A 26,921-nucleotide genomic window follows, 5' to 3' on the forward strand; every position below is an offset into this window, starting at 1 on the left:
AGAGACACAAGGCCATGGCTTCTTCGTGGGGCTAGACAGCTTACTGTATTCCTTATCTAGGAAAGATTTTGTTGTTAAATGCTAGTGCCTTCATTGCCATACTCTGCCTTGTTCTCTTGAGAACAGTGTCTCTCACTGTGGCTGGAGTTAGGCTGGCAGCCAGCAAGTCCCAGCAGTCTTCCTGTCCACCCCACAGTACTGGGGTTGTGGCCATGCGTGTAGATAGACCCAGCTTTTTACCTGGTTGGCAGGGATTTGAACTCAGGTACTCAAGCTTGCATAGCAAGCATTCTTACTAAGTCATCTTCTCAGCCTCTGGTTAGGTTTTCAAATTCCTTTGGTGAATCTGAAGGTGAGGTGCACATTAGGTGGCCTCTGGAAGCTTTTTGGTGATTGCTGGTAACTTTGTTCTTGTAAAGGCATTTACCAGATGCCTAAGATAGAGTAGAACTGTAGCTCCCAAGGGTCTTGCCAAGAAGATTGGAGGAAACAGTGCCTTCTGCTGAGCTGAAATTCAGTTTCATCCCATGCTGAATTGCAGTCTGGTTTTGAGCATCTCCAGTGATGGCTACCCATACGGCTTCCTTCTGTTAATGTGTGGGCCCCTGTTGCAGTTAAGGCAGGTGAAGTGCTGCTTCTTTGGGTTGGGGATATGGCTTGGTGGCAGTCATGCTGACTGCAAGACCCTGCACCAAAGCAAACCCAGCTTCCTGTACTCCATGAGTCCTCTTATGGACGAGACTCCATCTTGGCCAACAGTTCCAGTGATGACTTCTAGTTGCAGGGGTTTTTGTTTTTACTAAAAGTAGCTTGAGTTTGAAACTGGCCTGGGCTGGAGAATGTTGGAAGCCACTGAGCATGCACTGAATTAGGCTGGACTGAAAACTGTGTTGGTAGTAGATGGTCTAGTATTTGGGGTAGGTGAGAAAGAAAAAAAAAAGCAAGACGCCATTACATCATGTATGCCATTGTCGCGATCAAGGACTTTGCAAAGCTGACTAGAGGCAAGAGAGGTTTCCTTCCATCTGCGTATCTTAGGACCCAAATAATTGATTAGGTTCACTTCATGTTTTCCCTGGAGACTGACATTTTCAGTGAATAGTTTTGTAGAGCATGAGTTTTATTCAGGCTAATTTTGGTCATGTTACAGCAGAAATTTGTGTCAAGAATGGGTCCATGAAACTATATAACTAGAAAAAAATCATGCTGAGTGAGGTAAACCAGAAACAGACACGCATGGTATACACTCACTTATAAGCAGATATTAGTCATATAATATAGGATAGCCATGCTAAAATCTACAGACCCAAAGAAGCTAAACACTAAGGAGGACCCTAGGGAGGATGCTTAACTCTCATTCAAAATGGCAAACGGGATAGACACCAAAAGTGGAAGAGAGGGAAAAGGATGGGACCCTACTATAGAGGGTCCTTTGAAAGGCTCCACCCGGTAAAACTTTTTTTAAGGGTTTCTGTGGAAAGAAGCAAGGCCAAATTCATGTTTGAGCAGGACTGTCTGGGCTCTTGAGCTCCCCACATCCTTAGTCCTATGTAGTTGCTGCTTGTCTTGTTTGCCAGCAGCTGCTGCCATACCATCTGCTTGTTTTCGCGTTTGACTCTGCTCTTTATTTTAGATGTTATTACCCTATCATAAAGTAACATTTATTTGCCTGTTTTAAATGTCTACGATGGCTTATTGTCTCCATCTACTAACCTAGGCCTAGTCCTGGAAGCGTCTAGCCTCCACACAATCTAGGCCTGAAATGCTTTCAGCCTCTGAGATTTACTGCTGAATAAGCTTATCTTTTCTAGCTCTTTCTGAGCTCTAGCTAACTGGTTCAGCTGAGCTGTTCTGGCTCAGACTAACTCTAACAATTTCTTCTAATCTTTTGGCTCCTTCTCTGGCTTGTCCTGTCATTACCTGTATCTAGCTTGTTTTCTCGTCAACCTTTCTCTCCTGGTAAAACGGCCTCTGAATTCCACCAGCTGAACTGCCACAGATTTAGCTCCACTCACAGTCTCTCAACTCACTGACTCAGCTGAACTGACTAAAAACTCGAAGGTCTGCATGCCTCTGTCTCCTGAATGCTGGGATTAATGGCATGTATCACCACATCTGGACCTAAGCTTTCCTTTACCTGAAACTTGCTGTATACAAGGCTGGCCTTGAACTCAGAAATCTGCTTGCATCTGTCTCCTAGGATTAAAGGCTTGTCTTGTATTCCGATAGGATCTCACAGACCTAGACGGTCTTTGGATGTGATGTCTTGCCAGAGCAGCCAAGTGCTCAATTAAAATTCTTCTACACCTTATATTATATATAAAACAATGGGTTTCATGACATTTTACATATGTGTGTGTGTGTATATATATATATATATATAATGTATTTTAGTCACATTCGTATACATCTATTACCTTTTTCCAATTAGCCACCCCCTTTTTGTGTGTCTGACTTCATGAACTGAGTTATGGTTGTTTATGGGAGCATAAACCACTGGAAAAAAATGTTTTGTATTCCTCCATCAACTAGTAACTATAAGTCCTGGGGGTGGGGTAGGCCCCAGTTAGCACCTCCCTCTCTCCGTAGTTGGATGTTGAGGAACCCAGGCTCGTTCAAATCTTGTGACATCTGTGATTAACTAGGGTAGATCAATTTCTGTGCCCAATTCTCGTTGGACAGCCTGCCAAACTATACTCAGAACTTTTAACACTTCTGCTTACCAGCCGTTAACCAATGCAAGCCACCTGGGGAACTTCTAACATGCACATGGCTGGAAGAAGGACCCATTCAAGGATGGGATAACAAGAAGTGACAACTTAGAGCATTTAGTCTACATAATCAGTGGTTACTGTTTTCCTTTGCCCAATTTTCCCAAGTAACACCTGAGCTGTTGAGGTGCTAGATTAAATAGGAATCTAGACAGCTACCACTTGATGAGAGGGAAAAAAGGTAAGACACCTGAGAAGTAGGAGCAGTATTGTAGGAATTGAAATAAAAACCTAAGATCCATGCATTCAATTAAAAATGCCTTAAATTTTAGTTGAATATTATACTGTGTATACCTAGGTACACTTTGGCTTCTGGACAGCAAACAAAACTGCTGAGTGTGTGTGTTTTAATTGGCTTTTTTTTTTTTTTTTTTTTTGAGAAAGACTATGTAGCCCTGGCTAACCTAGAACTCCTAGAGATCTGCCTGCCTTTGTCTCTCTGTCTCACATGGTTTTGTTTTTTGAGACAGGTTCACATTACCTAGTGTGGCCTTCCTATTGACGACAACAATGACCCTGAATTCCTGATCCTTGTACTTCCATCTCACAAAAGCTGAGATTAGAAGCATTTGCTACCATACTCAATTTATGTACCGAGAGGCTTTAAATCTGGGACTTTGTACATGCTGGGCAAGAAAGCGCTTGACCAATGGTAATACATCCCTAGTCCTACTTTGTATATTTTAACATTGTCTTTATGAATTGTTGGTTTCCATTTTATGTTACAAGTCCCAAGGGGGCATATAGTCATTATGTAAAAGAATAGATTTCATTAGGACATTTTCATATGTGTGTATGGCGTACTTTGATCATATCCAGCCACCTCCCTTTTTGTTTATTTTGGTTTTCCAAGACAGGGTTTCTCTGTGTAGACCAGGCTGGCCTCGGAACTCAGAGATCCACCTGCCTCCATCAAGACCTGGGATTAAAGGAATGAGCTGCCACCTGGCTTGTTTGTTGGTTGTTCTTTTGTTTGTTTGTTTTTGTCTTTTTTCGTTTGTTTGGTTGGTTTTTCCAGACTGGGTATCTCTGTGGATACCTTGGCTGGCCTGGATTCCCTTTGTAGACTAACTAGGCTGGTTTGAACTCACAGAGATTCACCTGCTGCTGCTGGGATTAAAGGCATGTGCCACCACACCTGGCTAGCTAGTTTGTTTTTTAAGATATGGTTTCTCTGTATAGCTATATGGCTGTCCTGGAACTCTAGATTAAGCTGGCTCTGCTGGGATTAAAGGCATGAGCCACAACCTCCCAGCTTGTTTGTTGTTTAAGACATGGTTTCTCTGTATAGCTTTGGCTGTCCTGAAACTCTAGATTAGGCTGGCCTCAAATTCAGAGATCCCCTGCCCCTCCCCCTGAGTGCTGAGATTAAAAGCTTGCCCTACCACTGCCCAGTATTTTGTTTTCTCAACCTCTTTTTATGAAACTAAGTTACTACACATTTCATCATCATGATTACATGATTAATATCTGTTATTAAGAAGTGGATAAAGAGACAAATTAAGCAAACCTCCTACCTCTTAACCAGCTCTTTCACTTGCATTTGTATGATGAAGCCAAAGTAACTGAGAAATTACCTTAAGCAAAGAGTGGTTCAAACTGGGGGGTGTGGGTCAGAGGTAGAGTTCAGGGGGCCAATTATCAGTAATCAGAATTTTTAAACAGAATGATCATTTTTTACTACTAAGAGGAAAACATTGAAAATATAAAACTTGCAAGATTCAGCAAACTGATGGCTATCTTCATATTCTTAACTGATAATACACAGTCATCAAAGTCCATTTTCAAGGTAGTTGATAATCTGAAGTGATTTCAGGCCTTTCTCTCCCACGTCCCATGAACACCAGTCCTTCAATCGGAGTCACTTCATTAGCTTATTACTGTAACAAGATACTAGACAGACTAGTTGGATGAAGCAATGAGCTTTGTTTCCATTTTGGAGATTCAAAGTTCGCAAAGCATGGTGCAGCTCAGTATAGATTCCGTCAGAGCTGGCTGTGTGGAGTCATGGGGGAGGGCATATAAATCTCGTCTCCTTTTCCCTGGGGAACTCCACACTGACCGTCTATAATAATTTCCCAAAGGCCTCACCTTTAAACACCACAGATAAAGTTCTGGCCTTCTTAATCCCATTAACCTAATTTAGGAAATTTGATTCCATCAGTTCTATTTCAAATTGCAGCAATCTCCATTATTGCTTTCCTAATATGTTGCAGGGAGGCATTCCAGAAACTGGTAATGTGACACCTAGTTAAGAATCTAAACATGCTGGAGTCATTACTACGTTCATTCTTTCCTTTGTGGTTCCAAAGAAAAGAGTAGGTTGCTTTCTGCACGCTTCAAAAGGGGACCTACGTAACAACCCTCAGTGGCCCCTTGACAAGGGCAAAACGCAAATCTCATTCTCAGGAGACTTTAGGTCTCTTGGGCCTCAGTGTCCAATCAATATCAAATACAATCTGTGTGGGAAACGCCTGCAAGATCGGTTATCCCCGCTGAGCTTCAAGAGATACCAAACGCACCAGCGCCTCCCCGAAAATCAAACGCGCTTCCGCCCGGGCTTCCTTAAGCCACGCCCTCTGGGCACACCCTCTCTGTGATTGGTCGAGCTTTGAGGCAAGTCGAGCCGCGATAGGTCAGGACGGCCGCAGCTGTGAGCGCCACGTGTACATAGGGCCGAACCGGAAGCGCCGAGCTGAGCCAGGCGGCGGGCGAGTCGTTGGCTTCGGCGGCCATGGAGAGCGCAGAGGAGCTTCTGCCCGCGCGGCCGGCGCTGGAGACCGAGGGCCTGAGGTTCCTGCACGTCACAGGTGAGGGGCGGCGGGGCGGCGGGGCGTGCGGCGGACGCCGCGATGCTCGGTGGGTCTACCTGGAGGCTTGGCGTTAAGGCCGCGGGCAGGCCGGGACTGCGGGCTGGGCCCGAGCGCGGCTTCCTCGAAGTCGCCCTCGTCAGGGCCGGCGGCTCGCGGACTTGGTTCGCCGGAGTCCTTTTAACACTTCCCTTCTGTAGTGACTGGACTCCTCCGGCCGGCGTTCCGCTCTGCACAGCCCTAACACGCTGTTGTCTCCTTTACCGAGTGTAGCTCCGAGAGTCTGGATGGCCTTTGCTTTCCTGAATCGTGTAGACACGTCCCCCTTAGTCCGTCAGAACCCAGCTGCCTTGCCCAGCACACCGCGGGTTCCCCTGGTGGTTGAGAAGCTTCTCTACCCGGCGATTCACTACTTAGGAATCCGTTTCCTCGGCTAGATCGTGAAAGTTCTGACGAAGGAGCTGTGATTATCTTTGTCGAGTATTAATGAAAAATGCTGTTTTCCGTTTCTGAAACTGGTTTCTTTTTCCAGTGGGCTCCCTGCTGGCCAGCTATGGCTGGTACGTCCTCTTCAGCTGCATCCTTCTCTACATTGTCATCCAGAAGCTCTCCGTCCGATTGAGGGCTTTGAGGCAGAGGCAGCTGGACCAGGCTGAAGCTGTTCTGGGTTAGTGTCACATGACAGAAATGAAGCTGAATGATCTTAGTGGTGGCAGCAAGACATGCCTTGAGTTTAGGTTTTGAAAGATTTTTTGTTGAGGTGCAAAAACTGACCTCATCAGACCCGATTTCCACACATCATTTGGTTGTTAAAAAAAAAAATCTCAAAGGGCAGCCATTGTGACTAGCAGCCATTCTGACTAACAGCTACACTTCTGCTGGGTGTATCCCAAAGAAATGTTAAATGTTTCGTGTTGCACTATAACTAAAATACAGATCACCATTTACCTGAGTTATCACAGTACTGAGATTGGGGTGGAAAGGCTTGATTTACAAGTAGTTAAAAAATGTCAGGGTTGGTGGCGGCCCACACCTGTAATCCCAACACTCAGGAGGCAGAGGCAGGCAGATCTGTATGAATTTGAGGTCATCCCGGTTTGCATAGAGATTTCTAGGTCAGACAGGACTACGTAATGAGACCCTATTTTTATTTTTGTTTCGTTTTGTTTTTTTAATGTTTTTAAGTAAGCTGGAGCTGGGGCTGTGACTGAGTTTGTAGAGTGCTTGACTAGTGTACACAAGACACAGGGCTTGATCTCCAGTACCAAATAAAAGAGGGCATGGTGGCAAACTTTTTTGTTGTTGTTTTTGTTTTTTTCCAGACAAGGTTTCTCTGCGTAGCCTTGGCTGTCCTGGACTCACTTTGTAGACCAGGCTGGCCTTGAACTCACAGAGGTATACCTGTGTCTGCCTCCCAGAGTGCTGGGATTACAGGCATAGGCCACCACTGGTGGCAAACTATATAGTCTCACCCTGGGAGGTGGAGGCAAGAGGATCAGGCGTTCAAGGCCATTCTGGTGGGACATAGTGAGTTTGAGGCCAATAGAGGTTACATGAGAGCCTGTCTGAGCCAAAAGTAAGCTAAACTGGGACGTTCAGGTTCTTAATGGTAGTTGAAAGGACTTTCTCTGTAGGAGCAAGGATCTTACACCTCTTCTCATAGTCTTGGGCTAACCAAGGGATGATGGATAAAGATGCAAAAGCCTTCAGCTGTGCGTGTGGAATGGAATGCTGGTCAGCCTAAAGGTCATTGCAAGAGAGAAGGCCATTGTATAGTGGAGTCTCACAGTGGCAGCTGTCGGGGCACTCAGTGCTATGAGTACACAAGAGTGCATTTTGTTGTGTTCTGACATTCGGACCTGTCATATTTCATATGGAGTCATGCCTGGTTTTTTTCTACCTCAGAACCTGATGCTGTTGTTAAGCGACAAGAGGCTTTAGCTGCTGCTCGTTTGAGAATGCAGGAAGATCTTAATGCCCAAGTTGAAAAACATAAGGAAAAACTAAGACAGGTATGAACTGGGTTGACTTAATAAAGTTGTTGGATCTTGTCTTTTCTTTCTTTTTTTTTTCAGGGCCTTGAGCATGCTAGGCAAAGTCTCTATCACGGACCCACATTTCTACCCCTGAGCTGGTTTGACTTTGAATAAGTTAATTTTAAATTGTTCAAGGCTTAGTGATAACAGTCTATAAAGTATGTTTACTGTTATTTGAAACCTATAGAGCTCCCACTCATTAAATTCAAGATGTATTTCAGAGTCTACTGTGTTAACATTGGCGATGCAGAGAAAGATATGCTAGTTAGGAATAGGTGTGTAATTACATTGCTGCAGTGAAAGGCAGCACGTGAGGACAGTGTGCGTGTCTGGGTACGTGTCTTCTGTGTGGATATCAAGAATTAATTTTATTTAGTTTTACTTTTGGTCAGCATGCTTGCTTTGTGCAGTTTTGAAATGAATTTGAAGGGAGAAATACTCTTGAAGAAAGATGTATCTTTTGTTTGTTTTGCCTTCAAGTGTTTTCTTATAACACTATTACTCCACAGAATGGTTTGCCAGGTCACATGCCACTAGAGCCAGAGTAGATACAGCCTATCTACCTTCCAAGTGCTGGGATTCCAAGCTCCATTTTTAGCTCTGCTTGAAGCTGTGTATTGGCATATGACCTGGTTTAGGGATTGTCAGGCACACTGCAGTGGGTTTCAGGAGTGCCAAGAAGAGGCAGTATAAGGCTTAGATGAGGATGGTGTGTATGGCGGTGTGGACCAGAAGATGGGAATTTGGAAGCTTTTGGGTTTGGGTTTTTTGTTGTTGTTTTGGGGTTTGTTTGTTTGTTGGCAATTGGGTTTTGTTTGTACATTTTTTTGGTGTGGGTTTTCATGGGAGGAAAGGTAGGAAGTGAGGGGAAGACAGGACCAAGGATTGCTTTGAGCAGCCAGGTAGGTTGCACTGGTCCTCATGGAGTAAGATTGCTGTGTTAGTTACTTTTATGTTGCTATGATGAAATGACAAAAGCAACTGGGGAGTTTATTTTGTAGTACAATCCCTGGGAGGGGATATAGTCTGTCATGGCAGCATTAGCCTGAGGCCAGCCTGGCAGTCAGGAAGTAGGCTGATGCCATTTCATCCTCACACAGGAAGCAGAGAGGATAGGAAACGGAGCCAGGCTGTAAAATCTCAAAACCCACCTCCAGCAACATACTTTCTCCAGCAAGGCTGCCCCTCCTGAAGGTTCTATGACAGTCACCAACACTGTCAGCAGCTGGAGACCAAGTGTTCAAACACAAGAACCTCTGGGTGCATTTCATTCAAACATATTTGCACTTCAGCATTGAGCTGATCTGTCGTTGAAATCACTGTTCTCTAGTTTAAGTCCAGACGCTTTCAGAGCCTGTCTCATCCCCACAGCAAGAACCCTCTGCCCGCTTCGCAGCACCAGAGAATTTGGTCATGTTATTAGTCTCAGTTGTGTCGGGACATGTGCCTTCTTGCCAGAGTTGGCAGCTTCTCTTATTTTTGCCTGGTCATCCCTTCGGTCTGGTGTGCCCAGCTTGTCTGGGACCCAGAAGGAAAGGACATAACAAGACACAAACATACTCCCTCCCCCCTAACGCTTGTTCCAGGAGCGGCCTTCATTGTCTGTGTAAGCCAGTTGCCACCTTCTCTTCAGTCACTGGCCTAAAGCGTCTGCTACTGACTTTAAAGTCAATAATTAGAAACCTGTGGCATAGAAATCTCTTCTGTGGAAATTGTCTCCACTGCCCCTGTTTCTTAACTACCACCTAAGTAGCCCATATAATGTTAAATATTTTTAGGTATTTTTACAGATATAGGTCTTCCAATATTTTATGTGCATATTGTATGGGTCCCTTTGTGTAGAAATGGAAGTAGTATGTACATGTTTTTTTTGAATGTTCATCATATCTGCCTGGCTCATGGTTAGCTTAGATCTCTCAGGGTAATGCTAAAGTTTATCTGCTACACATCCATTTTGGATGTTTATTATTATTTTTGTGTGAGTGCAGGCATGCTCATACTATGGTGTGCACGTGGAGATCAGAGGAAATTTATAGGAGTCATTCTCTCTTTCTACCATGAGTTCTAGGGCTCAACTAGGTCATCAGGCTTATTCAGCAAGTACTTTTACCTGCTGAGCCATCTTGCTGCAAGCCCCCAACCCCTTTGGTTTTGGTCTTGTTAAGATGGATCAGATTCTTTTGTTGTTTCTTTTTGAGGCATGGTCTCATGTAGCCCTGGCTATCCTAGAAGTGTGCCTCTGCTTCCCTAGAGCTGGGGATTTGGGGATCACAGGCCTGTACCGCCATGCCCAGATCAGTTATACATTCTTTTTTTGTTGTTGGTTTGTTTTTGTTTTTTGTTGTTGTTGTTGGTGGTGGTGGTGGTGGTGGTGGTAGTGATGGTTGGTTGGTGGTGGTTGGATGGTTTAGCTTTTGGTTTTTGGTGTTTTTGAGACTGGGTTTCTCTGTATAGCCCCTGGCTATCCTGAAACTCGCTCTGTAGACCAGACAAGCCTGAACTCACAGAGATCTGACTGCTCTGTGAGATTGCATGCCTCTAACATGCATGTTCACTATAGTACCTGGCTGCTTAAAAAAATGGCTACTGTCCATGGAACAGGAAGCAGAGGCAAAGACCACGCGTTGGGTCCTACCACAGGCTTTCTCGAGCACTCCCTGCTGAGTGTGGGTGTCTGCTGGGATTCACCTTCCCTTATGTTTCCATAGTGCTTGGCTTCCCAATGCACTAGGAAATGTTGTCCTGTGATCCAGTGCCTGAGGTGGAAAGGCTAAGGGTCACAGCCAGGCGACACCCAGGTGATGATAAATAAAATAGTTCTGCCAGCTGCACACACCCATTCCAGGTCAGTTCTTTGTATTATCAAAATGGACTGGTAGGGGTGAATTGAAATAATGGAATTGTTGTTTCTTTTTCCATACATTTTAAAAACTTTTAATAAAGGTTTTATTTGAGATAGGGTATTACTGTGTAGGCCAGGCTGGCTTCTCTCATCTTTCTGAGGGCAAGGATTACAGGTGCATACCACCATGCCCAGTTTTGTGTGTTAAGGGATAAAAGTGAAGTTTTTTGGGAGGAGATGTTTGAATTAAGAATTCTCAAAATGATCATTTTCTTTGAGAATAGAAGGAGCTTATGAGTAATTCCTGTATGTGCTTTCTTTTGTGTGAGGAGGGAGGTATTTTTTGTTTGTTTGTTTAGAGATAGGGTTTTTCTGTGTAACAGCCCTGGCTGTCCTGGGACTTACTCTGTAAGCCAGGCTGGCCTCGAACTCAGAGATCCACCTGCCTTTGCCTTCCGAGTGCTGGAGTAAAGGTGTGCCCACATCATTATGTGTTGTTCTTTCTTAGCTTGAAGAAGAAAAGAGGAGACAGAAGATTGAAATGTGGGACAGCATGCAAGAAGGCAGAAGTTACAGAAGAAATCCAGGAAGGCCTCAGGTAACTGAAGTGACAGCAATTAGCCCAGAATGCTGGGGTTTGGAGTGGTTTTGTGGCTTTGTGAATTGAATCCAGAGCGTGGCATACTGAGCTATGCTCCCAGCTCCACGTAGAATTCATTAAATCTTAAGCCTTTGTTTTCTAAAACAGGAAGAAGATGGTCCTGGACCTTCTACTTCATCATCTGTCACCCGCAAAGGAAAATCTGACAAAAAGCCTTTGAGGGGAAATGGTAAGAACCAAGCAATGTGAAACATAAAGGATTTTCAACACTTACAAGATATGTTGTCTTTTTATCTGTACTTTATATGTGTGTGGTGTTTGTGCACTGACCATGCCAGAACATGTGTCCATGCCGTGCACAGCAGCCAGAGCAGGATATTAGGACTTTTAGGACGCGTCTTCTGTCAGTTCCCACCTTATTCCCTAAAGACAGGGTCTCTCCCTCATCCTGGAACTAGTTTGGAAGCTGGAAAGCCTTAGCAGTCTGTTTCTAACCTCAAGCACAGGATTGCATGTGCCTAACTTTGTACATGGATGCTGGGATTTGCACTCGGGTCCTTGTGCTTGCTCAAGTCCCTTTACCCACCGAGCAGCCATTCTTCCCAGCTCTATCTTTTCCTTTTAACAGTAAGATTCTCCAGCTGAGAATGCAATGTATTCTTGTGATCCTAGCACTTGGGCAGCTAGAGCAGGATTGCCCAAGTTGAGTCCAGCCCAGGCTACATTGTGAGTCTGTCTTCCAAAAGAAAAAAAAAATGTTTTCTTTGTTTCTGTGTCCCAAGTTTAGAGCTGTAGAGATAAGGGAAGCAGATGCAGAGTGCTGGATGGCTCTTCACTAAGCAATTAGGATGATTGTGCTTGGATTCTGTGTTCTCTCCTTTCCCTGTGATGACAGTGTGAAAGGAGAGATGAGCCAGAATAAAAGTAGTCTGTCTACAGAGCAGTGTCTGGCAGACACTGTCAGTGTCTTGCTAGCAGTGCTGCCCTGTTTCCTGTGAGTAACTTTCTCAGGCTATAGACAGATATTCCCTTAGCTTTTTACTGTGGACATGTCTACTCTCGAGGTGGCACTGTAGCAGCATGTCTTCAGTTCACACAAATGGAGAAATCAGCAATCTTTTGTCATTCAACCTGAGTTTGCAGCAATGGAACCTAGTGTTATTATCTCTCCTCCTCCCCTCCAGAGCTCAGGAACATTGTAGAAGGTGGAAAGACTGTAAGAGGGAGAAGGTAGTCGAGGAATACTGCAAAATATTGTCTTTAAGACATGACAAGCCATTGCACTCAGGAACTGAAAGCATCTATGACTGTGCACACAAGATCAAACCAGTCTGCATTCTGGCAGGGGGGTGTGGGGGCGCCTAAGGCCCTACCCCTAGCTGAAGAGTTATTGGTAATTGATGGCCACCAGGGGAGAAAGACTTGTTTTCTTCTGGGGGCATGGCTCCGGTAGCTGGCCCTACACCCATGCACATACAGACAGCACTAATTTGATATGGTGGGGTTTGTTTGTTTTTTAAGTACAGGAATTGAGAGGGAGAGTCGTGGTGGATGAATATGATCAAAATATATTATGTTTATATATTAAATTCTCAAAGAAAAATATATTTAAAAAGAACTCAATTTCACTTGAAGACTTCATATTTTGCCTGGGAGGTTGGGGCAGGGGTCTGGATCACAGCTCTGAGAAATAAGTGTAGCCTGGGACACAGGCCTGAGGCACTTGAGCACAGACTTGGCCAATTTTGCTGCTCTCTAGTCCCTACTGTCAGAAATCTAGCCCAGCATGCTGGAGAAGTGTGGAACAGCTAACTACGACTTGAAACTTCTCAAATATTGAGTACACAGTGGAAGCTGAAGGAAATGGAGCCTCTGACATGCCTACGTTTGTACATGGCTTGTTGGGCTGTCCAGCAGTCCTGAGCAAGGGCCAGCCTAAACAGCCTGGCTTTGCAAATGAGGAAACTAAGGCTGAAGGCAAGATTTCACAGTGAGCAAGGAAGGAACAGAACCAGCCCACATACGGTCTGGCTGGCTCTGGAGCGTGGGCCATTTGGCAGAGACCCAGTTATCCTTATTGGCTGTGAGGTGCTCTTGTGGGAGGGAAAGATGGAAAAGGGATGTAGGTGACCCAGTTCTGACTACTAGAAGTGGAAAGAAGTGGTTGTTTGGTTTAGTTTTTGTTCTTGATTTGTTTTTGAGACAACATCTTAGGCCCCGGGTTAGCCTCTAGCTCAATATGTAGCCAAGATGACCTTGACTTCTTGATCCTCTTGCCTCTACCTCCCAAATGCTGAGATTAAGCCTGGACCAACACACCCTTTTTAAGTGTTTTCATTTTGTTTCGTTTTTGAGACAAGGTCTCAAACTAGCCTTGGTTGCTTTGGAAATCAGTGTGGTCAAGGCTGGCCTGGTGATCTATACTCAGTCTCCTGAGTAGGACTACAGGTGTGACCCCCACACCTGAAAGTTTTCTGCAGCTTAAGTAGCCTTTATTTAAATGTATGTTTTCTTTTATGCATGGTGACTGGAGTCTTTATAGAATTAGATTGGGCTATCTTGAGTAATTTCTGACTGTTTTGCATGCCTCCCAAGTACTGGAATTAAAGCCTACACAGCTGGCTGAACCTTATTTTTTATATAATAGCTAAAGTCCCTTAGAAATGGCCATGGAATTGGAATCTATATCTTGCCATTTACATCTAGATTTGTGGTTATATCTTTAATATAGAACATCCTGGCTTTCTAGCCATCAAAATGGTTCTGTTTCCTTTTCACTTCCAGGTTATAACCCTCTGACGGGTGAAGGGGGTGGAACCTGCGCCTGGAGACCTGGACGCAGGGGCCCATCATCTGGTGGATGAAGCTAAGACCCTTGTTAGTGTCGCTTTGACATTAGCAAGGTGAACCCTTAACCCTCAACTCAGTTGCCTTACGCACACTTTCACAGTGACTAGCCAAGGAGAGGTGGGGCTTATTTCCATTCGTAGCTACCTGTATTCTAAGGGCTTTGGTCAGTGTGAGCTATGGACATTGTCATTAGGTCATACTCTACTTAGACAAAAGTCATTGATTTCATGGCTACTTGCTAGTTGATAGGTTGAAGGCCTCTCCCTGTTTAGCAAACTTCAAAAAGGAGGCCCAGTGATGATCCTTCGGGGTAGAAGTCCTTGCTGACAGGATGGTCTCTGTGACAGGATGCGTTCAATGATGTCTTCCTTATAAATGGTGAGCCCACCAGTGAGGATTACTGAGGTGCACAGTTGACGGGGTTTGCTTCTGTATATTTATTTTTATGTATAGAAATTTGTAAAAAAGAAAAAAGTTAAATACTTAAAATGTAACATTTTTAGCATCTTTATTAAACTCAAGGAAATTTGGTTGTGAGCTTGACTTTGTCTATCAGACATTAAACAGCTTTTTATCATTCACAGTCTCCGGTTATTGTACTTATTTCTCACAGCTCATGGCAGACAGTCTCGCTGATTGTAAAAGCTGACAGACTCCTTGGGGTGTAGCTGCTACATTAGTAGTATAAAAGTTAGCACAGCAGACGGTGGTGGTGCACGCCTCTAACCCCACAAGCCGGGCACATGGCTTGAGGATAACTGCCAACTTGAGGTTAGCTTGAGCTATGTGGTGAGTTCCTGGCTCACCAGAGCTATATCGTGAGACCCTGCCAAAGGAAACACAAGTAAGAAGCTGCTAAAACATGTTTAAAAGGAAAACAGGTAGGCCTGGAGTTGCTTGCCTGTAAATACTTACCAGAGGATTGCCAGGCTGGCCCTATGTAGCAAATCTCTATCTTGCCACATACAAACCCAACAACAAAGTCTGGATTGAACTGCCAGGACCTCTTCACATATGGCTTATTTCTTATCCTTGAGAGGGCCAGCTGGACTTTCTACAAGACTGCTGATAATGTATGGGTGTTATGTGTCCTGCTTTGATTTTTTTTTTTTTTTTTAATTTTTATTTTTTAGGCATGTCCTCTATGTGTAGCTCTGGCTGTCTTGGAACTCACTTTGTAGACCAGGCTGGCCTTGAACTAAAAAAATCCACCAGCCTCTGCCTCTTCATTGGTTAGCCTAGCACTGCCATGCCCACCTACAGTCTTTGATTTTTATATTATTTAAGACTTTTTTAAACACCAAAACCATTCTCAACTCAGGCCAGCTTTGTTATATGGTGGATGCTGGACACTCCTGCCATAGAATCAGTCATGAAAAACAAAAAAAAATTAAACCAGAGTAGCACGCTTGGCTAGGAAGTTAGAAGTCTACATAGGTGAAATAGTATGTGGTTGTCTGTCTTGACATAAAAGTAAGAGCAGTCTGTGCAGGACTTAGCTGGGGAGACTGGTAGAGCAGTGCTTTCCTGTAGTCACAGTACTCAGGAGGATTTGAGTTCTAGGACAGGCTGGCCAGTGTGAAGGCTAAAAGTTTTGGGATGGCTTGAGGTAGCACTGGAATTAGAAACAAAGAGCTCATTAAGGCTTGGCATCTAGAGGGGTCTGAGTTGTGTTTAGTGGCTTTAAGGTGCAGTGTCAATTTGTAGTAGAAACTGAATAGGAGGAAAAGGTACTGGAAGGTGTGTTTTTTGTGTCCTATTAGGCATTCCTGGCAGGTTTTGATAATGATGCCATTCGGAATGGATAGAGTTAACAGTGCTGCCTGTATATAGACAAAGGGCATTGTGTTGAGTTTGCCACCTGTATGTCGTTTGGAAAAGCTCTTCCCGTGTGGTGTCTGCAGACCAGGTTAACACTCTGCCTGTGAAGCAGCTAGTTTGGTTTTAGGAACTGAAGCTAGAGGAGTCAAGTAACTTGCTCAATGTTAAGTAGTGTAGTCTAAAAAAAAAAAAAAAGTAGTGTAGTCTAGTTTGTCCTGGTGTTCCTGTCACCCAAAGCCTTAGTTAATCATGGTGTGGGTGGCTTAGTCCAGCCAAAGAAACAACATTGTGGGTGACAAATTGAGGGCAGTAAGCACTTCAGATGTGTGGCCTGGGATCACCAAAGGTCTGCCTGCTCTAGAAAGACGGAACCGAGGGTAGGCGTACAAACGTCAAAACCCCAGGCTCACATGGAAGGATGGACTGAGCCAGAAGTAAAGCCTTTTTGGAAGCCAGGCTGTGTTCTGTCCTGCCCACGTGCAGAAAGGCAGCTGCCAGTGTGCTGTCACCACAGTCCATTCTGCTGCTCCTGCTTTTTCTCACCTTCCTGACTTCTAGCCACCAGGGCGCTCAGAGCTTACTCTTTTTTTTAACTTTTTACTGATTCTTTGTGAGTTTCACATCATGCACCCCAATCCCATTCATCTCTCCATCCCTTCTCATTCTCCCTCTGCCCTTGTAGCTTCCACCCAAAATAAAGTAAAATGAAAACAAATCTCGTCGAAATGGTAGTGTGTTGTCACAGTGTGTCCTACAGTATGCCCTGCTGTCCACTCATCTTGCAAATGTTCATCGCAGTGAGTCATTGGTCTGATTTGAGGCCTCTGGATTTTGCTACATTATCAATACTGTATTCTCACTAGGATCCTTTCCAGATAATCCTGTTGTTGCCCTCTGTCATGGAGATACTACAGCTTTGGCTCTGCAGGACCAGCCCCTTCACACGCTCCAGCAGTTCATAGACAGGGTAGATGTTGGGGTGGGCCAACTCAAAGTCCTGGGTCTGGGCCTGGGTAGTACCTGAGTTGGCCAGCCCATCAACCCTCCCACTGCCCAGGCTAGCTCACCCAATACCACAGACAACATCTTCCCTCTTTGGCCTCTTGAGTACAGAGGAGATTATTAGAGGGTCCTTGTGTTGCCTAGTAACCCGTGAATGCTGTTTGCTATCATGTCATTAATATGATATGAAAGTGTTTCGTAGAAGACATTCATCTCGCATTAATGAAAATCAAATTTGCAGGAAGGAGCCAGCCGCCTTCGCTCACACCCTCAGGGTGCGGGCTTATTCCAAGTGCTGTACCTGGTAGAGGGCGGGGGGGGGGCAGGACCAGCTCTGTGAGGTCCTTTGACATCTACATGGTCCCAGTGGCAGCACAGACCAGGGATGTCTGCAGGGCCTTTGATGACAATATGGGCCACAGACATTGACACAGACTCCAGCTGCTACGTGGCCACAGAACCCAGACATGGCCCTTAGCAGCAGCACTGGGAAGAGACTTCACCAGGGCTCAGATGGCAGGACAGGCCACTCACAATGAGGCTGCTCCTCTCCACCCTCAAGCCTCTCTTCATAGTGCTGAAACTTGTCCTACTTCTCTTTCTTTCCCACCTCGCCTGTACTTACTTGCACATTGTAGTGGCTCCCGATGCAGGCAGGCTATGTAGTAGCAGGGGGTGGATGGGTGGCCAGACCTTTCAACATTTTCTTTCTTTCTTTTCCTTTCATACCCTCAAACTGATTCTTTCTGTAAGTTGTACTTTGACCTCCACATATGTACTTCCTCCTGCCTCCAACACATAACACATTAATGTGTAAAAGTAAATAGTAATTTGGAGGAAGCACAAACATTCACAAATGATGAAGAAAAGGCTCCAGTATTGAGCAGTTGCAGGCATATTCCTCAGTAGCTTCATTCTTGTCCACATGGTAGTGTGACAACAGGCCCTTGCTGCCTTTATAGTACTCTGAGACGTGCAAATATCTGCACGTGTGAATACAGCCCTCCTTGCTTGAACACCTGATTCAAACCTCAAAAAAAGTCATTTCATTCATAACCACCTGTGGTATCATCAAGACACCCTTCAGACCGTGAATAGAGGGCGTGGACTGAAGTGCGGGGGGGGGGGGGGGGGGGGGCAGAGGGCGTGCCAGAGTGGCCTGATTTGAAAGTGTGCTCATTAACATCAGCATTTCCTGTGCTGGGAGCCACCTCAAGTAAAATGAGCTCTTATCCCTGAGGGTCTGTGGAGCTTGGCTCCTCCAAGCTTGATGCTCTCACTCGTGTATTTGGGGGGCTCATGTGGAAGCTGGCTGGGTCCACTGGCATCCCTCATGACTGTCAGCTGGGCAACAGGTCACTGGCTCTTGTGCTGCTCAGTCTGAAGCAGGCTAGGGTAGCCTGGGCTTCTTCAAGTGGGCTTGTTCTAGTCCAAGATCAGAGTGCCAAAGTTTAATGCTTTTGTTTATTTGTTTGTTTTTAGAGTTTTAATTGTTACTGTTGTGTGTTAGCCAGTTCAGAAACACATACACCACAGTGCATGTATAGAGATCAGAGTACAAATTTGAGGAATCATTTCTTGCTTCCATCTTGTTGAAGTAGAGTCTCTTTTGGTTTCTGCCACTATGTGTACTCCATTCTAGCTGGCCTATCAGCTTCCATTTGATTCTCTTGTCTCTACTACCTCTGATTTCATTTGGGATTGTGTGTGTGTGTGTGTTTAAAAAAATCTCAGTCATTTGATTTTACCCATAAACACTTGGGAGCCAGATGCTAGCGCAGAGAGGCACTAGCATAACATCCAACTGACCTTCCTCAGATGACATCCCAAGGAAAAGAACAACCTCTTTCCCCATGATGTCTCAGCCCCCCTCCCCCCCAAAAAAACCTGAATATCCCTCCCTTCTACTTCCTATGCATCTCTAACCATCTCCTGAGTTCCTCTTACTCTCTATGGTTTTTCCTAGGTTTACTCCCTGTCACCTGGCTGCTTGCTCGGCCTTTTTACGTATAGTTGACTTTATTTAATCCTGTTTACAATAAACAGAAAGCTCTTGGATTAAAGGTGTGTGCTAGGGCTGAGCCACACCACAACTAGAAACAGGCTTTTCTACTAAACAACACAGTCTTGGGGTTCACAATTATCCTGCAACAGCTGTGGATGCAAGCCACTGTCTTCAGTTTTTTTGTGGGTTTGGAGGATCAAACCTCAGGTATTGGGCTTACTGGGCAAACATTTCATCTACTGAACCATCTATCTCACATTTTCAAATCTTCATATTTTGCTACTATCCCATTGACTTAAGCAGCTCATATGCAAAAGCTGGAAGGAGACCAATACTCAGTGGGAAGACCTATGAAGTCATATTGCAAGTCAAATGCAATATGGGAGGGGGAAAAACTTGCCATTTAGAATTAGCCTAACTCTGGCCAGGTGCTATTAGACCTCGCACAGCCTTCACACACGTGTGTGTAAAATCTGGCGGAATCTGTGCCAAGGCAAGCCCACTTTATATTTAAGGCTCATCCCCAAGATTTACAATCAACAATTGAGTTGCAATTGTGCAGAACCCCACTCTGACCAATACACTATATTCCCAGCCAGAAAAGAACCTAAAAATAATCTTAACTGGTGCCGGCAGGAAACAGCAGGCATGCAGGCTTGTTGAGATTTGGCAAAGGCACTCTGCAAGCAAGAAGGCACAGTTTAGGCACAGTACAATACCAGGCAGTGGGTGGCCTGCTTTGCTAAGCTAGAGAATCATCAATACCTGTGAATCCAAAGACAGTTACTAATATCCGCAGAAGGTTTCTGAGGAGAGGGCCATACAGCAAACTGGCAGAGACCCTGGGAGAAATAGCAGGTGTGTTCTGACCTCAGCCTCCTCCCATCTACCACTGCCTGTGCCTTTCATTGGCTGACCTAAGAGCTGGAGCCCCTGGGGATGTAAGTTGGTTAACCATTGCCTTTTAGACATTTAAAACATGTTCTAACTGCTAGTACCTACAGATATGGCCCTGTTTGGAAATAGGGTATTAGTAGATGTAATCAGGTTCAAGATGGTCATGTGACAGGGTGGGGTGATACAGCCACAAGCCCCAAACATCTGAGCTGACCAGAAACTGAAAAGGGCAAGGTAGGGTCCTTTCCTAGAAGCTTTGAGGGGGTGCAGTATCCTCTGCACCTTAATTTTGGACTTACCACCCCTATGACATCAACCTTTCTTTGGCTATAAGCCAATCAGTTTCTGGTGATTTGTTACAACAGCCACAAGAAATGATCTTTAAGAAAGTTTCACTGTGGGCATTTCCCTCCCGTGTCACAAAGGACAGAGTCTAAAGGTTCAGGAGGCATAAAAGTTACATGGGACCCCCACATGGATCATGCCAGGGGATGCCTGATTACATTCCATCCCTGAGCAGTGCTAGTAGCAAGGTTAATGTTGAGGACAAAGAACAAACCCTCTGCATCCATTCTTCACCTGCCTTTGCTCCAGGAGGCTGACCTATAGGAGCTGTGGGAGATCATCCACACAGTCCACTTGGGCTAAGTCCTGAAGGTGTAGACCTAGCAGACAGGATTACCACTCCTGCCCCCCCCCCCACACACACACTGTGAAGCTGACCTCTACTTCCTAAGCCTTCTCACTCCTCCCGTGTCCTGCCAGCCGTAGGGATCCCACACCCATGGTCGCTTCCCACCGCTTGCCTGTGTGTGTAGATGGGATCCTGCCCCACACTCAGGGATATTGGTGGCTACTCACGGCAGGCCTGTGCTTCTCTAAGGAATATGATGGGGAGCTCTGTAAGGAGCTGCGGAGTGAAGCCCAAGTGTAACATTGCTGGCTGAGGAGTACTGATTGCTCCTGGTGCATGCTTTCACAGGCGCTGAGGGAAGTGGCTGGTGGGCTGCTACATACACACACACACACACACACACACACACACACAGAGAGAGAGAGAGAGAGAGAGAGTAAATAAAAAATGTAAGTGAGATGCTTTATGCTTGCTTTATTTATTTATTTATTTATTTATTTAATAAACAAGATACCGCTGTCTTAGTTTGGGTTTTTTGCTGGAGACACCATGACCACGGAGACACCATGACTCTTATAAAGGAATACATTTAATTGGGGCTGGCTTACAGGTTCAGAGTTTTAGTCCATTATTGTCAGAGCAATATGTAACTGAGAATTCTATGTGTTGATCTGCAGGCAGCAGAAGGAGACTATGAGCCACAGTAGGCCTAGCTTGAGTACAGGAGACCTCAAAGCTTGCCCCAGGGGTGACACACTTCCTCCAACAAGGCCACACCTACTCCAGCAAGGCCACACCTCCTCATAGTGCCATTCCCTATGGGCCAAGCATTCAAACACATGAGTCATACCTCATGAGTCATACCTCATGGCTGTACCTGTTCATACCACCACAAGAACTATGGCTAAAATTAAGAAGAATTACTCTTTCAGTTACTCTTACATGAACTGTAACCCTCAAGCATCTCTGTTGGAAACAGAAAATGGAAATTGCTATGTGTGTGGGTCAATGGTAAAGAGCTTACCTAGCATGTGCAAGGCCCTAGGGTCTATCCCCCTAGACCATACTGGAGGGTAAAATGAGAAAAAAAGAGCCATTTGTCGTAAACCAGTAGTTAAGAGTGTTTGCTGCGCATCACAAAGACCCAAGTTCATTTCTTAGCCCTGTGTCTAATGGCTTATTACCACCTGGAACGCCAGCTCTGAGGAATCTGGTGCCCTCTTCTGACCTCCTCAGGTACCTGCACACATGTGGAAGACACATTTACACAAAAAATTAAAAATAAAAACTTTTTTTTCCCAAGATAGAAACCAGCCTGGTGTAGACCAGGCTGTCCTGGAACTTGCTCTGTAGAACAGGCTGGACTAAAACTCAGAGATCACCTGCCTATATCTCTTGAGTGCTAGGATTAAAGGTATAGCTAAAAAAAAAAAAAACAAAAAAAAAACAAACAAACAAAAAAAAAAAAAAAAACAACAAAGAAAAAAACCACTTTTTAAAAAATGAATGATACCTAATATGCCATTTATGGTGACCTAGTCATTCTATTCATAAATATTAACTCAAGGACATGGAAGGAAGCACAAGCCCCTGGAAAACATGTACATGACACAAATGTTCACAGTAACGGGTGTGTCACAGCCTAAGCTGAAATCAGTACAGACATTTAAGAACAAGTGAATGGACAGACATGTTCATTCATACAGTGAAAGGTCACTTAGCACTAAAATGAAATGAGCGAAACACATGCCACAGATGATGGATTTCAAAATGCATATGTTATGTGAAGACAGGCAAAAGAGGTACACACGTGATTCCATATACACAAAACTCTAGTGCAGGCCCACTAAGCATTTACATTGTTCCTGGGGTTACTGATGAAATACTGATGATACGAACCATCTTTCTGACCTTTGGCTCCATCCCTTCCTTCCACTGCACACTGACTGACTCTATGGTTACCCAATGTCCAGAAGATGCAGACATTCCAGGCTTGGGGAAAGCACTCTCCTGACCTTTTAAATTATGAGTGTGCATGATGGAAGTAGTGTGTACAGCAAAGCATACAAAACAAAAAACAAAACAAAAACCTCCCCAGACAACTCCCTAAACAGAACACCAAAAGCGCAGGGACAATTAATAAATCAGACCTCATGGAACGGAAACACTTCTGCAAGGCAAGGGACACCATCAATAGAACAAAACAGCAGCCTACAGAGTGGGAAAAGATCTTTACCACCCAGACAAATGACAGAGGGCTAATATCCAGAATATATAATGAACTCAAGAAATTAAACACCAACAAACCAAATAATGCAACAAAAAAATGGGTACAGAGCTAAATAGAGAATTCTCAACAGAGGAATCTCTAATGGCCAAGAAGCACTTAAAGAAATGCTCAGTGTCCTTAGTCATCAGGAAACTACAAATCAAAATGACTTTGAGATTCCATCATACACTTGTCAGACTGGCTAAGATAAAAAACTCAAGTGGCAACACGTGCTGGTGAGGATGTGGAGAAAGGGGAACCCTCCTCCATTGTTGGTAGGAGTGCAAACTTGTACAAACATTTTGGAAATTAATCTGACACTTTCTCAGAAAATTGGAAATAGCTCTACCTCAAGATCATGCTGGACCATTCCTGGCCATATACCCACAAGATGTGCCACCATACCATAACCATACTTGCTCGATTATCTTCATAGCAGCTTTATTCTTAATAGCCCAAAACTGGAAATAACCCAAATGTCCCTCAACTGAAGAATGGATAAAGAAATTGTGGTACATTTACACAATGGACTACTACTCAGCTATTAAAAACAAGGACATCATGAATCAGGCAAATGGTGGGAACTAGAAAATATAGTGAGGTAACTCAAACTCAAAAAGACATGCATGGTATGTAATCACTTATAAGTGGGTATTAGCTATAAAGTACAGGATAACCAGGATACAATCCACAGACCCAAAGATCCTAAATAACAAGGAAAATCCAAGGGAGGAGGCTTGAATTTCATTCAGAAGGGGAAATTAAATAGACATTGAAAGTTGTAGCCATAAGGTTATTGTGTAATTCAAATTCTGTACCCCCTCCATATCTGGTTGCAATCTTGTTCTGAGATGCTCCTGTCTCACTGTTGTGTGAACACCGCTCCCCAGTTCTCACCTGATAAGCCAATAAAGCAGCTTACAGCCAATCGTTGAGAAGGGTAGAGAATAGGGCTGGACTTCCTGCCAGCCTGGGGAGGGGGTGTTAGAGGAGGAAGCAGAAAATGTAGGGACAGGCTAAAGTAGGGAGTTTTAAGTCCAGGAGACATCAGGAGAGAGGAACTGAAGTGGAAAAGCTACAAAGTACAAGTATCTCTGGTTGTACACTGGGAAGAAGCCAAATTAGCTTAGAGGGTTACGACTAGAGTAATAAGTGCTCAGTTCTTATTCTGTGAAGTTTGATTAAAAAAAATATCATGGAGTCTCAATTATTTGACGTTAGCTGGCTTAAGAGAGAAATTGAGAAACAAACACAATTTTATAAAAATAACCATAACAGGAAGTGGATGGAGGGAGGGAACTGGATGGGAGATGGGGTGGGGAGGGGATTAGGGGTGGAGATTAGATGTGGGGAGAGTGGGGTGGGAGCTCCGGAAGAGAGAACAGAAATCTTTTGGGGACAAGCCAGAGGCCTGAGATGGGAGGCTCCCAGGAGTGCATGGGGCATAACCTTAGCTAAACCTCTTAGCAGTATGTGATTTGGAGCCTGAAGTGACTACCTTCTATAGCCAGACAGGACTCCCAGTGGAGGCAGGGGGACACCGACCCACCCACAAAACCTTTGACCCAAAATTTGTCCTGCCTGCAAGATGTGCAGGGATAAAGATGGAGCAGAGATTAAGGAAATGGACAATGACTGAAGTTGGACAATAACTGGTCCAACTTGAGACCCACACCATGGAAGAGAGCCAACTCCTGACACTATTATGATACTCTCTATGCTTGCTGACAGAAGCCTAGCATAACTGTCTTCTGTGAGGCTTCATCCAGCAGCTGATGGAAACAGATGGAGACACACACACACAGCCAAGCAATAAAATGAGCTCGTGGAGTTCTGTGGAAGAGTGGAGGGAAGGATTTAGGGAACCAGAGGGGTCAAGGATACCACAAAACGATCTACAGAGTCAACTAACCTAGACCCATGGGGGCTCACAGCGACTGAACCACCAAACCAAAGAGCATGCACGGGCTGGACTTAGACTCTCTCATGTAGCACATGAGCAGCTTGTTCTTCATGTGGGTCTCCTAACAATTGGAGCAGGGGCTCTCTCTGTGTTGCCTGTCGTTGGATCCCCTTCCCAAAGCTGCACTGTCGTGTCTGGCCTCAGTGGGAGAGGACTTGCTTCGTCCTGCTGTGACTTGCTGTGCCAAGGCAAGCTGGTACCTATGGGGGGCTCTCCTCTGAGAAGAAGGAGGGGGGGTGGGAGGAAAGAGGTTCAGGGTGGGCCTGGGAGGAGATAAAAGAGAAGGGCTTCAATCAGTATGTAAAATCAATCAATCAATTAATTAATGGAATAAAGCCCTCCCCCCAGTTTCTGCAGCCATGTAATGCTGGAGCCTTGAGATTCTGCTGCAAGAGACCCCTGACACCCTCCTCTGTGAACCCGGCACCTGTGCTCCCAGGACTTCTCAGTAGCATCTATATCCTGTGAACCCAGACTTCTCAGTAGCATCTATATCCATATGAGATACTTACATTGGCTGTTTCTGTATCCATTGGGGGGTGGTGAGAGGCTCATTAAAGAGGCCAGCCATGGTACCATACCAATCTGGGCATCAGAATCAGTGTTGGGATAATTGCTAAACTTGAAGGAGCCAACCTCACCTCCCCCAAATTCTCAATTCAGGATTCAGAGGATAGACTCTGGCTGAAAGCTTTTTAAAGTTCCCTCTCTCGGTTTACAGTGTCATCACAAATCCAGAAACAGAACATCACCTTTAGATACTGGATTAGACGATAATTAGAAACAGACTAGCATGAACCATGAAACATGTGACCATTACTCTCTGGCTCCCTCTGTCTTTGTCTTTCTGTCTCTCTGCCTCTCTCTCATTCTCTTTTGAGATAGGGTGTCTCTATGTAGTCCTTTTGTCCTGGAGTTCAGTATGTAGCAGATTGGCCTTGAACTCATAGAGGTACTCCTGCCACTGTCCTGAGTGCTAGGATTAAACTGTGCACCCCCACTCCCAGCTCACTGTTCTGAGACTGAAGATTAAAGAAATTGTGGCTGGACCAGATGGCTCAGTGGGTTAAGGGTCTTTCTGTGAAACCTGCGTTTGAGCCCCAGAACTCACATGGTGGAAGCTAGGACCAACTTCTGTTAGTTACCCTCTGACCTCCATAGACACACATATTAAAAAAAGAAATGTTTTGACAAGACTAACAGAAGAGGGCGCTGTTGCTCCAAGTTCCAGCGCCGTTTGTGCCCAAACCCTTTCCATGGCAAGCCCGTTTTGTTTCTTTTACCTGTTTAAGGTAAAATGATAAATCTGCAGTACTACATATGGTCTGAGGATAAAGTGAAGGGAGGTGCTGACTGTGACACAAATGGAGAGAGCCTCTAAACGGAGGCTGAGCAGCTTCACTAAAATGCTTACAGGCAAGGGATTCTGATTTCAAAGTGTTTTTGAACTTTTGCATGTATATAATAAGACATATTTGACATGAGACTAAATTCACTTATGTTTCCTATATACTTCGTTTACTTAGCCTGAAAGCAATTTTAGGTAATATGTTCAATAATTTTGTGTACAAAACAAAATTTCATGATCTGAAGTTTTTTTCACTTGTGGCATCATTTTGGAACATTTGGGCTTGAGATTTTTCCAGTTAGCGATGCTCACCCTGTAGAGGCAACTTTAATGATTTAGGAAGACTTTCAGTGGTGTTTCCCTGCTGGGAGAATACAGTTGTATGTTAAAAAAATAAACAAACTATGAAGCTGAAATGAGAATTTGCTTCGCAGTTTCTACTCCAGTCAAGAGCTGCCGAAGTGTTTTTGCTTCCAGACCCAGCTCTCCTCTCCGGCTGTGGCGCTTAATGGCTTCATCTCTCTGGGATGAAATAAATTCAGTTTCTACTGACATAAGATAAAGACTTGGATGAAATAAATTGGGAGATAGACGATTCAGTGTCTTAGTGGGCTACCCTATCACTATTTGAGAGCATATTGAGAGTGGAATGGATCATTTTGTTGTTGTGAAATCCTCACACAGTAAAAAGCCACACCCACATTAAAAGCACCTCACAAGCTTCTTTCACTCTCCTAGCTCTCCCTGGGTCATCACCTTTATTTCTTGCGTTGTAATAAAGACCAAGAAAGTCTTCTTGTTACTGTTTTGTGGCTCTCACCACGTGGAATTCTGACTCCGTGTGGACGGAGCCCTTCACTCTGTCTTACAGCTGTAGGACACAGATGGTCCCAACTTGAGAAAGTTTGATTTCTGGATTTTTGACTTTACCATAGGGCAAAAGTAAAATGTGTTCAGTAAAACTGCACTTTGAATTTTCTTCTCTTCCTAGACTGGCGTCTGTGATCCAGCCCTCTCTCCTAATGGCTGGACCACAGCACCCCCGCCCCATCAGCCACACCATCCCTAGAGA

The 26,921-nt window shown here is 44.7% G+C and overlaps 1 protein-coding gene across 1 annotated transcript; it reads left to right on the plus strand.

Annotated features, from left to right (window-relative positions):
* The first annotated feature begins 5,423 nt into the window (after window positions 1-5,423).
* Window positions 5,424-14,489, plus strand: Selenos (selenoprotein S). Its single transcript, XM_021633258.2, has 6 exons — window positions 5,424-5,581; window positions 6,114-6,248; window positions 7,487-7,593; window positions 10,968-11,057; window positions 11,208-11,289; window positions 13,845-14,489. Exons 1-6 carry the CDS (start codon window positions 5,506-5,508, stop codon window positions 13,922-13,924), a joined length of 570 nt encoding a protein of 189 aa, XP_021488933.1. The 5' UTR covers window positions 5,424-5,505; the 3' UTR covers window positions 13,925-14,489.
* The last annotated feature ends 12,432 nt before the right edge of the window (window positions 14,490-26,921 follow it).

The sequence above is a fragment of the Meriones unguiculatus genome, chromosome 14, assembly GCF_030254825.1.
Source record: "Meriones unguiculatus strain TT.TT164.6M chromosome 14, Bangor_MerUng_6.1, whole genome shotgun sequence".
NCBI lineage: Eukaryota > Metazoa > Chordata > Mammalia > Rodentia > Muridae > Meriones > Meriones unguiculatus.